This window comes from Suricata suricatta, chromosome X, assembly GCF_006229205.1.
Source record: "Suricata suricatta isolate VVHF042 chromosome X, meerkat_22Aug2017_6uvM2_HiC, whole genome shotgun sequence".
In the NCBI taxonomy this organism is placed as follows: domain Eukaryota; kingdom Metazoa; phylum Chordata; class Mammalia; order Carnivora; family Herpestidae; genus Suricata; species Suricata suricatta.
In genome coordinates, this window is record NC_043717.1 from 37,177,259 (window position 1) to 37,190,395 (window position 13,137).

The window sequence follows — 13,137 nt, forward strand, 5'->3', positions numbered from 1 at the left end:
TATCATTTAGAGAATTAAAAATAAAAGAGGGGATACCTGGGTGGCTCAGTTAGTTGGGCATCTGACTTCAACTCAGGTCATGGTCTTGTGGTTTGTGAGTTCCAGCCCTGCATTGGGCTCACTGCTGTCAGCCTCAGCACAGAACCCGCTTCGAATCCTCTGTCCCCCTCTTGCTGCCCCTACCCTGCTTGTACTTTCCCCCAAATAAATAAATATTAAAAAAAAATAAAGGAGGAATGTGGACCTTAAGGAATAGGCCACTTGGAAAGACTGGAGATAGCACACCACTAGGGAGAGAATAAAATGATTTGATTATAGAGTGGACCTAACTGCTGGTTAACCCTAAGCAAAAAAAAAAAAAAAAAAAAAAAAAAAAAAGTTGGTGTTGAGTTTGGGTGGTCAGTCTTTTAGGTAATAGTGGATTTAGGGTGAAGCGGAAGAATGAAAATATTTCAGATGAGGAGACCATTCTGAGGAAAAACCACAAAGCCGAGAGGGCCAGTATTTGCAAAAAGAAATTTCTGAAATAAGCTAGGTCGCAGCTGAGGAAGAACAATGTTGGGTCATAACTGGGAATAGAGTTGAATAGACCTTAGATGCCACATGGTGATTTGACTTAGAGTATCATGGTTAGTGGACAATTACAGGAGTCACATGTTTAAAGAAACAGGGAAGCCAGAACACAGCAAGAATAGTCCTTAAAGAGTCTATTTCAGTAGTCTAGTAATGAGATACTGAACATTCAGTCTGCAAGGTACTGAATTCGAGGAAACCTTTGAAACAACAGTGGGAAGAACTTGATGATTTGATATGTGTTGGCCATACCATCTCATGGACACTTTTAATAGTCCTTAAAGAATAAACATAGGGTAGCCCAGACTAGTATGTTGGAACATGTGTTTTTGCTTATAGGTTAATGTTTGTTTTTAATTTCTAGTGTGTTAACATACATAGAAAACTTGTTAAAAATAAACCTATGTTTCTTTGTACTTGTGTGACATTGTGAACCAAGTGGATGAGATGTCTGCACCAAAGGCACCTATGGAGTAAAACACATCCCCAAATTTAGGGGTTCAGAAGAAAGGCTGGAGATAGAAACTGAGACAGAGTAGAAAATAATTTCTCCTGAGGGCTGGTTTCTGATGCTGTGTGTTCTCCTTATTGCTTTTTCTCACATGCCCTTCCTTAGACCATTTTTCTTTCCTAACTTCTTTTTTCTCCTTTATTTCTTCTTTTCTTTGCTCTCTTCCACTTCCATTCTTCTTTCATATCTTTGACTCAGGCCTGCCTGGGTTTTTTTTTATTGGCACGTGTGGACAATGCTTTATTCCGACGTATTCCGCAAGAGTTTTCTGACCCATTAGTTAAGGTATTTAATTAGCATTTTATGAAGCATCACCCTAAATTTTTGTTATTACAGAATATGACATACTTAAAAATGTATAAAGCTAAGTATACATCTTAACATGTTATTTATAAAATAAACATTCCTAACCATCATTTGGGTCAAGAAATAAAACATTGCTATTAGCTCAGAAGCTTCTTCAAACCCCTGCATTACCCTTTTCCAATTGTATCGTTTTTAATTGGCTTCCTTTATAGCTGCAATTGTTTTTTCCCTAACTTTTTATATGCTGTCTCCCCTCCCCCCAAAATTGCCTATTTTATTAGAAGGTGGTAGAACTAGTCATGACCAGGAGAATAATAGAGGCTGAACTGGAACTCCTTCTATTAGAAAGATTTGAGAAAAGTACAAAGAGAACCTCTTAACTTGCAGAGAAGTATCTTGAAGTCTGAGAAATAGAAAGGTGCCTTTGAATGAGCTGCCAATTCTTTTCTGTCAGGTCTTTTAACTCCCTTCTACCTGTATATATCAGTTAACACATACACGCCCACCCATTGATGCCAACCTTCTCTTCAGGAAGAAAGTATTTTATCAGGTATAAAAGTATCTGATGCCAGACCTATTGCCCCCCGCCCCTCATGATAAACATTACGTTTTAGAATCCTTAATTTTATAATAAACATGGACACAGCCACACATAGTTGTGTTTTGGGGGTAAATCAATAATGCATCAATCACAATAAAATTCCTTAAAAGACATAGGAATTATTGTGCTCTCTTTTGAGTTATGGTATTTTGATATAAAAGCTCTACTTTTCTTTTGGATCATCTATGATTCTAAATAGCCGCCTTTCTAAGTAGAGGCAGAGAATAGTTGATAAGCTTTGTAAAGAATATATTAGCTGGTACTTGGGATAAGTCTTAAATAATGTAAAGAGATTTAAAATGATGATCAACATATGTTACAGCTGGTATAATTTTCAAAATTCAAAGTAGACATTTTTCCTTATGATTTTAATTTGTTTTTTAGTAAGTACATTTACATGATCACATTAAGGCATATAAAAATGTATTCAGTGAAGAGTGTTCCTTATGCTTGTATTTGCTCTACTGGTAATCAAGGCCTTTTATAAAAGATAAATTGTGAATCTGGGGCAAAAATAGACTGATAGACCAATGGAAAGTGATATATGATAGAAAACCCAGAAACAGACCCACATAAATATGGACATTTAATTTAGGACAAAGTGGCCCTGGAGAGCTGTGGTAAGGATGGTCTTTTCTACAAATGATGCCAGGACTATTGTATTGCTGTATGGAAAATACATATAAAAAATAAGGTACATATGGATTTTAAATCTAAATATAGAAGGCAGAGTTTTAAATGAAGACTTATTCTTATAGAGTAGACTAGAAACAGGATTAACCTTTCCTTTCTTAAAAATAGAACTATCCTATCTGCCCCACCCCTCTTTACCGTAGGAAATTCCAGAAACAGTGAAATCAGTTATTTAAACTGAGAATTTTATTAAGCCATAAAAATCTTCTTTGGATAATTGAGAATACGTTCATCTGATTTTCCTTTTCCCTTTTATATTAGATGATATACATTCAATTATATAAAAGACCCAGGTGCCACTTTTTACTCTTTTTTGTTAAAACAATACATTCACGTAAATCACATGTTCTTTAAAACTGTTTTGCATAAAGCAGAAGTTTTACTGTGCTACGAAGCAAAAATTCATGCAGGTTTCAAAAAGTTAAGATATCTTATGTCTATATCTTTCAGGGCAATTAAAGCATTTCAGGAGGTGCTTTATGTTGATCCCAGCTTTTGTCGAGCCAAGGAAATTCATTTACGACTTGGGCTTATGTTCAAAGTGAATACAGACTATGAGTCTAGTTTAAAGGTAGGTTATTGGATTTTTTCCCAATGTTTCATTTTGTGCATTTTGGGGGAATGAGGTGGGGAGAGGGTTGTCGTTAAATATTAGAGCTTTGAGAAATGTTGGAATTTATATTGGCATTGGCACTTCAAAAGAAAATTTGAAAATTTAGGTGAAAGAATTGCTTTAACCAGCTGTGAACTGGAAGATATACAATGCTGGGTTGCAGGGTACAAAGTAGCTGTGATCCTAAGACATAGGTAACTGATTGTACCATTAAAAAAATTTTTTTTTAAGTTTTGATTGATGTCTGTCATCAGGAAAGGGTGGAGGTTTCAATCTCAGTTTGGACATCTAAATCAGTCCACTATATGCGATTGGCCATCATTGAGATCAGAAGGGGCTACTTAATGTTGGTGTATCTGTGACCCTATCCTGACTGTTTGCATGGGTCACGCTAGGAATCTGTTGACCTCTACCAACAAAGCACATCTTCTATCTAAAGTATTAAAAAATACTATTATCTGCGGTCATTTGAATTGCTGGTTTGTGAATATAAACATCTTTAGGAAAAGATAAGACATTGTTGGTTAAATATTTTATGTATTAATAGAAATTTGATATTTTTCAAATTTCAAGTTTCTTGTGCTGTATAAGTCTTACTGGGCTTTTCATGAAAATAGTGCTTTCCAGTGCAACGAAAGCATTACTCTTTGAAGGATTAGAAGTTCTAGGAATAAAGTTTAAGTTCATGTGAATTTATGACTATAATGGTTGCGATGTTCTATATATCTGCATTGCAGATTATTTTGATCCTCAGAGGAGGTGAGAGGGAGATAAAGAATGATAAAGAGACTTTACAGTAGGTTGTAATTTGAATTCACCAATAAGGTACTCCTTGAAGGTATTTTAAAAACTGCATTTAATTGTTCTAGAGTTTTTAAGTAGACAGTTATGCAAATACTGTTTCTTTCATGAGTTTTATAAAGAGCAATGCTGATGATATGAAAGAATGGTATACAGCCAAAAACACTAAACAAGTAGATTGTGAAGCATTTTGATTATTACACAATTGTCAAAGGTTAAGTGCAGTGAGATGAATGATGCAGGGGTAAAATTAGGTAGTATGGAGAATAAAGGATGCCTGAAAATTACCAGTTTTCCTTAAACACAGAGCAGCACTTCTCAAAGAGTTGAGCCTTGAACAATGTGGGGGTTATGGGCGCCAACCCCCATCCCCCTGCCCCAGTTGAAAACTTGTATTTAACAATTCCTCAACAGTGTAACTACTAATATCCTACTGTTGATTGGAAACTTCATCATTAACCTAAAAATTAACCTCATGAGTTGCTTAACACGTAGTTTGTATGTTACCTGTATCGTGTACTATATTCTTACGATAAAGAAAGCTAGATACAGAAAAAAAATGTTATTAAGAAAATCATAAGAAAAAAATACATTTATACTACTGTACTGTGTCCAAAAAAAATCCATATATAAGTGGACCCATGCAGTTCAAACCTGTGTGGTTCGAGAGTCAATTGTGTACTATGGGCTATGAGTGGATTTGAAATGGAAAATAATTTCAAATCTGCTACCTTGCATATTTTAACCTCCTCTTGGACATCCACCATATTATTAGCTAACAAAGACTCTTAAAACGACTTATAATACAAAAACACTTACTTGGTCCTTTGATAATATTGTCACAATATGACTATTACGTGTGACAGATATGGTTTTGGTAGTGGTTTGGTAAATGTTGCCATAATGTTTACCATATTATAAAATTTGACTATCTCTGAACATCAATCCAGTGGCAACCATAATTCTGTGGTTGCAAAAAAACTCTTGTTTCCATGAAGGTGGCAGAATATAAAATCCCTCTTTAATCAAGGGAAAAACAAGTGTTACTGTTTACTCAGCTTCAACACAGACCTTCCTGTGTACAACTTCTGTTTGTTCAGGTATAGTTCAAGGCTAACAAACCTTCAAGTCATAGCAGTATTAGAAAAATTGTTTTACCTAAGTAAGTACAGTTTTCTTGTTAAAATACTTGATATCATTCTGATGTTTATTTCATTTGTGTGAACATAGGGGGAAAAAAAGAGTTTTAGGAACCCTTGCTGTTTCTCTTCTCCATAATGAAAAGGTTGCCTTTGATGTTTATCTCATTTGACCTTGGCTTTTATTAAGGCTTCTCTCTCCAGTATTCCCTGTTTCAGGAGAATTTTAGGAATATCATTTTTAGTTGAGGAGGAGGTATTTCAGTATAGTATTCTAAGTGCTTAACATTTAGTGCAAATGAAGGTAGAAATCTGAAGATCTCTTTCCCCTTAGGTGGCTAGATAGCGTTTTAGATTCATATGCGTAGATGTGGCACATCTGATGACTTTTTCCACTCCATGAAGCTGTCTCCTAGAAGCACATTTTAATAGTACAGATGCTTTGGGCTGCAAGCTCAGGAACTCCCAAATGAAGCTGGTTAAAATAACAACAACAACAACAAAGCTTGTATAATGTGAAGTACAGCCTTCAGGATGGGTTAATTCAGCTAATCCAAGGTTTCATCAAAGATTCATTTTTTTTCTCTGTTCTGTGTTGGCTTGTTCTTAAGGAAGTTGGCCAGGTCTAATCAAAGTGAAATGTAGAAAACCCGAAAACCTCCACCAAAAAACTTAGAAGTAATAAATGAATTCAGTAAAGTTGCAGGATATAATCAAAGTGAGATGATTCATTTTTCATGCCTCCTCTAGAAAGAGCTTATATAATAGTGGAATAGGTGCGTAGTGCTGTGCTGGCATATGATAAGTGCTTAGTAAATATCTGATCATCATGTCCTAAAGAAGAAAGATCATGACTTCCTGTCGATCTCTTCAGAAATACGTCACTTTGCAAAATGTCATTGGCCAGAAATAGGGCACATGGCCGTTGTCAATTGATTTTTTTTTTTTTTAAATCAAAGATGTGGTTGCTCTTAGACCAGTTATGTCCAGGTTTTGAGCAGGGCTCAGTTCCCTAAATATACTGTTACTGGAATGAGGATTGGGTAAAAAGAGTATTTTGGTGTGGAGCAATGTGGACAGTCTGTCCATTACAGATCAGGTCTTCTGCACCTCATTTTCTTTCTCCCTTACACCTGAAGAGGGATATAGTGTATAGAGGCTTTCGATGATAAAATGCAGTTTATTTTTATAGTAGATTTCTTATTTTCACCTACACATGAAGTGGTTTCCAGGGCCTCCTGTTTTATCTGTATCTCTGGTAGTAAATTTTTTTACCAAAATATATCTCTGAAATAGATTCATTCTGGTTTGATACTATATAAACAACTCTCAGAGCAAGCAGATTTGGTTTTAAAATGTGACCCTGCCATATGACTAATTGTGTGGCATTGGGCAAGATGCCTTACTCTTCTGGTCCTCTCTCTGTGTCTGTAGTACTAGAGTAACTGTCCCCATTCTACAAGATTGTTGTAAAGATTTATATGTATATGAAAGTCGCTGATGTTTTTTTTCAGCCCTCTTTTTTAGTTCTCAGTTTGTCTACTATATATCTAAAACTCCTCAGTTTGCGGCCAGTTTAGATACTGTTTGTGAAATCCATATTCCCATCCTAAAATTTAATACTTGTATTTTTGTTACTCTGCCCATCCTCAGAAATGCGAAGTTAATGCCCAGCTTACTTTTTGGTCATATGGTGTTACTTTTCAATTGGCCAGTAGAGATGTCATGTGTTTAGTGAGTGGGTGGGGTATCGGTTCTTAATGTACTAATTTAACATTATCTGAACCAGAGTCCATTCCAGGGTGACATTTCTACATGGCATTTGTACATACATAGCATTTGTTGTCTTTCTTCCCTGTTTCAGATGATATCCCCCTTCAGGTCGATTTGGTTGCCTCTTTATGTCATATAATTAATTCAGAATTTTATTTCATTACTTTTTAATGGTGTTAATGATATTTGCTTATATTCGTTATAGATTTTAGGCAGTGTACAATCATTTCAATAAAAGTACACTAATTTTGACAAATAGTTTTACATAATGCCTCCAATTTTCACATCCTGGCAGACTGTTAATTATTTCCTTCATGTGAAGGAAGGAAATGCAAAATAAGATGTAATAACACCCATATTTTTCTGTCAGTTAATGCCAGTGCATCTATTTCATTTAATGAAGATTATGTAGAAATTCTTAATATTTACATATTTATGTTTCCTTAAATATGTCAACATTGGAACTTTTTTGGATTTTAAAGGTAAAGACTGTGGCTTTTTTTTAATGAGAACCTGTGGGTAATTGGCTTAGATACTGGTATGAATTCCCTTATAATTCGGTACTTAAGGATGGTAAGTGCTGATTTATTTAAAGGAATTACTATGAAAGAGTTAGGAAGAGGAGAATTACAGAGACAATTCAAAGGAAATGGCTGAACCCAAACGAGATGTGGATGTTAGTTTGGCATTTTCCCAAGTGCTTAGTGTTTCTTGCATAGGTAAATTAAATGTAAGAGGCTATGAAATGATAAATGCCTCTCATAGGATGGACTGGAAAACTGGAAGATGGGGGGAGAAGCTGGCTTTGTTTATTTATCATCTTTTAACAAAAAAATTTTTTTTCTCTACCGACAGTGTGTTTGTTTTCTCTAAAAGTTCCCATTCACCAGTTCATTTGGCTTGTCTCCCCTGTACTGTTACATGTGACCTGAAACCACTGAGTGAAATAGCATTTCCACTTTCTTTTTACCTTACTCTTCTATAGGAACTACTTCATTTCCAGGTGTCAGATTTGATCTTATACTTTTTATAGACTCAGGACTTTTATTGTCATATATTTTATGCCAAGGCAGAAGGAATAAGTAAAGGCACAAGGATATGTATTTCCTATTAGAAACCATTTTTGTAAGCTGTGAAAATGCCTCCTGTCTTTTATAATTTTTATTATTATTGTTATTATTTTTTAATGTTTTATTTATTTTTGACAGAGAGAGACAGAGCATGAGAGGGGAGGGTCAGAGAGAGAAGGAGACACAGAACCGGAAGCAGGCTCCAGGCTCTGAGCTAGCTGTCAGCACAGAGCCTGACGCGGGGCTCGAACCCACGATCGTGAGATCTGACCTGAGCTGAAGTCGGAGGCTTAGCCGACTGAGCCACCCAGGCGCCCCAAATTTTTATTTTTTAAAAGTATTGTGCCAATGTTAATTTCCTTTTAACATTTTTTTAATGTTTATTTTATTTTTGAGAGTGAGAAACAGAGCCTGAGTGGTCGAGGGGTAGAGAAAGAGAGGGAGACAGAATCCGAAGCAAGCTCCAGGCTCTGAGCTCTCAGCACAAAACCCGATGAGGAACTTCAACCCACAAACAGCAAGATCATGACCTGAGCGGAAGTCAGATGCTTAACCAACTGAGCCACCCAGGCACCCCTATTTTATTTTTTTAATTAAAAATTAAAAAAAAAACTTTTTAAATTTATTTATTTTGAGAGAGGGGGAGGGAGAGAATCTCAAACAAGCTCCACACCATCAGCACAGAGCCCGATGTGGGGCCTCGAACTCATGAACTGTGAGATCATGACCTGAGCTGAAATCAAGAGTTAGTTGCTTAACCAACTGAGCCACCCAGGCATCCTTATAATTTTATATTTTAATGTAGAACACATAAGTACATAAATTCATTAATTAAGATACTGTGAACTTTATTATAAAAATTCTTGCTGAGAACTTGAATAGTAGCTGTTAAGTTTAGCCATGCCTTAAGTTTCTAAAATACCTGTAATATTTCTTTGTTGAAGGTTTAGCAGCATAGTTTTATTAATTCAGTTGCTGATATTTCTCTGTGGCTACCCCTGCCATATTTAATATGAATATTTCATGATGCTCAATAGCTTGACTCTTCTCGCTGGCATTTTGAAAATTTGAGTTCTTTAAAAATAGTTTTATTTAGATAGATTTCACATACTAACATTGTGTAAGTTTAGGGTGTGCAACACCTTTTTTTGAGATACATTTATATATTGCAATGTCATTACCATTATAGCATTAGTTAGCACCTCTGTCTCATCACATATTATCATTTCTTTTTTTGTGTGGTGAGAACAGTTAACATCTAGTCTCTTAGCAGCTTTGAAGTTTATAATATGGGATTTATTGACTGTAATCTCTGTGCTATGCATTAGATCGCTGGGACTTGTTATCTACTAGTTCCAAGTTTGTGCCTTTAAACAGCATCTCCCTAATTCTCACATTGGCAGTAGAACTTGACTTCACCTGGATGTAGTATAACTGTTCCTTTTGGCAAAGGATGGCCCTTACTGTTTATTTTGTCATCTGTCCATTTTTACTTATTTGTAGGCAAAAATCGTTGCCCGATTCTTTCCTTTTTCCTCTACTCTTCAACTTGTACTTTACTTTTTAATCTTTCCTAGATAGCATTCTCTGATATGAGGTCATCTCCTAATTGGTTTATTTAGCCACTTCGTAATGCTTTCTCCACGTCACTCTGCCTGCCCAGTTTTATTTTTCCAATTGATACTCATTCCTGCTGTGAGCTCTAGGATATACCTTTAAGTGTGAAGTAGTGTAAACAGCAGAAGTACTTCAGTTCCTCCAAAATACATGTTTGAAAAAGGACATGACTGTTCATAGATGTGCAGTAACCAATCTCTCTGATATAGAGGGGTTAGAGTGAGGCCAGGTTTCCCATTTCAGTTTTCTCTCCTCAAATATATTCTACCTGCAGGAAATAATTTCTAACCAAGGAGCATTTTTTTTTTTTTTTGGTGTTTACCCCTAACAACTAGCTTTATGAAGCATTCAGTGTATCTAATGCTACATCAAAAAAAAGGGGGGGGTAGTTATGTTCCAGAACATTATTTTATCCCCTTTGTAAAATATATATCATGTGCTCCTTGTATTTGTTATTGGTGTTGTAAATATCAGTCTTACTTTGATATGAATACAAATTGTAGACTACTTGACTTAAAGAACTTGGAAAAGAAGTCATCCTGTATTCTGATTGTGTTCGCAGATTAGTCACATGCTAGAATCAGTGTTTTAAAATTTCCAGTCAGTTCTATACCTGTACTTCATAAAATGCAATAGAAATGAGTTGGGACACAAGTAAGACACTGTTACAAGAGAAAAGATGAGCATGATCCATGGGATAAATGGGTTCTCAGTGAATGAAAGGATGAGAGGTGATACATTCTGTAGATTTTAAGGAGTTAATAAAGTAGTTCATTCATTAACTGATTCAGTGTGGGAATAGGGTCCTCATTTATTGGCTTAAGTCACTTTTTTGTAGGCGATAAAGTAAGCAGCAGGTTTTGGGATTGGGAGGTGGAAAGGCTTTGAATGGAGCCTCCTTTGGGAAGTAAATCGAGTTGTAGGTACCTGAGGGGTATCAGATATTGGTATAGACAGATAGAAGTCTAGAGCCATAAAGAAGGGCTGTGAAAAGAAGAAATAAGATTTTGAACATCTTCAGTATTAGACTGTCTTTTGTGTGATACAAAAGGATACTTTGGGAGGAGACCAGACTGAAAATTCTTTTTTGAGGAAAGATTGCCAGGATCTGGTAGCTGTTAGTTACCAGTGTGCAGTAGAGTTTCTCCTCAAAACAGTTGTAATAACCTTGTATAACAGAGAATCAGAAGAACTTGAGTTTGAGGGTTTCGAAAGAACTCAGATCAGCTTAGCCAGCAGTATGACTCATAAGCCCTACCGGAACTTTTCCAGTTTCAGCTCTGCATCTCATTTTCAGAGATGAAATCCCTAAAATGCCATCACACCCCAGCACCTTACCCTGGGCTCATCCATTTATCATAGACTATTAGGTTTCGGAATGAAGTTGTTGGTTTTAATTTGTTCCCTTAGAATTGTGGCAATCTATAACAGTGAAAAAAAAATTACTTGCAAGCATACACGACATACCTTCCCTTTTCTCACTTAAAATGGTCCATAAAACCCTCTTTCATAAGGGCTATGTAGAAATAAGTGGTTTCTTCAGCTTGAAGTACCTATCTTCTTTTTTCCCTCATCTACATCTTTTGGATTTCATTATGGAATTGTCTTTTAAACTTCTTTTTTTTTCTTAAGTTTATTTCTTTTTTGAGAGAGTGTGTGTGCGGTGGGGGGTGGGGACAGAGAGAGGGAGAGAGAATCCCGAGCAGGCTCCATGCTGTCCGCTCAGAGCCTGATGTAGGGCTGCATCCCCTGAACTGTGAGATCTTGAGCCAAAACCAAGAGTCAGACGCTTAACCCACTGAACCACCCAGACACCCCTGTCTTTTAAACTTCTGTTAGTACATTAATGTCAGTGGCCATGTATTCAGTTTTGTAGATGCATAGCCATAGCAGAGTGCCTGGCATTGCCGACATTTTATTCTTAAAAGACCATGTCTACACTAATTGAATATAGTCAACAGTATCAATTACCTTGCCTACGTGGTCTGAAGTAAAGTTTTTGGGGGCAAGTACACAATGTAAAAACTTTAAATAGTGACATTTAACCTCAATTGTGCATTGGAATACCTTAAAGGAGCTTCTTTTCTGGTTTACAGGGTGTCAGCCCCAACCCACTGAGTCAGAACATCCAAGATCGGGTCTGGAATCCAAACATTGCTCCAAATTTTAATAATTTATACATACATAGATAATTTCTTAATTATGAAAACAAGTTCTATCCCTGTTTGTCTTCAGGATTGGGACTGAAAGGCTCTGTAATTGGAAAGATTCATGAGATAATCACAGACTGTACAGCTAGAAGGAAAACAATTTAAAGAGAAAGAAAGTCTTGAAACTTGAGTTTTCCATGTTAATCACATGAATATAGATTCTCTTCCTCCAGATAGAAATCAGGTTCCATAGTCTTTATAAAGCAAAATGCTATGAAGTTATTTTGAAATACTGAACAAGTCAGAAGCTTTTAAAACAAAAGGTAACTTTGGTGATAAAGATGTCAACAGAAGTGATTACAAATAGAATCTGTTTGTTAAATTGGACCAGAAGTGCTCTATAAAAAGAAAATCACCATAACATTAAAAAAGTGTTAGGTAAATCTTGCTTAAAAATTAATTTTCTGTAGAATGCTTTCTGCCTTGAGGTTTGTGTGTAGTCTTTGAACTGCAGAAGCCTCTACCACGTAATAGGTATTTCACACAGCAGTAGTCAGTTTCAGTCATGCAGTATTTCCGTGTGGGGTGCAGATGTTTCATAGCTGCTTCTGTTGGTTGCAGGGATGGCTGCTGGATATTTTATCATGGTATTTTCAGATCCTGGTGCTGACCATTATAATCGATAGTCATTTCTGCTGGTTTATATGTTCATAGTTCCATCTATTGTGCATCTGGGTTAGATTGATTAATAATTACATAAACATGGTCCAGAACTGCTTCTGCCAGGTTTCATTGTAGGACCTTGCATATTAACTTTCAGTTTTTAAAATAATGGTCTTAAACTATTTAAACTACTCTGTAACTGATACCATTTACCTGAAGACTTTTTCTAAAGCTTTTTTCATATAAACAAAATTATACATACAGTAGTAACTTGATAAAGTTAATTCTCCATTCTCAACTGTCTCAAGAAAGTCACCCAACAGCCAGTTATCAGCAGTAAATGTACAAAGTAATTCTAGTTGTTTGTCTAGTGTGTTTTATTAGCATAGCGTAGTTTCACTATTATGTTAGACCTTATGTACCTGAAAATTCAGGTACATTTTATATGACTGAATTTAGTGTACTGATTTTCTCATTCTCTTCTTGCAGCATTTTCAGTTAGCTTTGGTTGACTGTAATCCCTGCACTTTGTCCAATGCTGAAAGTAAGTATTTTTAAGTAATAGTTTTCTACATGTATTCAGATGACCTCCTGGCAAATAATAGTAGTAATGATGGTGATGATGAT

General features: G+C 35.8%; 1 protein-coding gene across 8 annotated transcripts in view; it reads left to right on the forward strand.

Moving 5' to 3' along the window:
- The window catches only part of KDM6A (lysine demethylase 6A), a 206,489-nt gene that overhangs the window by 105,622 nt on the left and 87,730 nt on the right, over positions 1-13,137 (forward strand). For all 8 annotated transcript variants that reach the window (XM_029930769.1, XM_029930770.1, XM_029930774.1 and 5 more), the window contains 2 exons: positions 3,135-3,255; positions 13,000-13,054. In XM_029930769.1, coding sequence (XP_029786629.1) covers positions 3,135-3,255; positions 13,000-13,054 — 176 coding nt within the window. The remainder of the gene's footprint in view (positions 1-3,134; positions 3,256-12,999; positions 13,055-13,137) is intronic.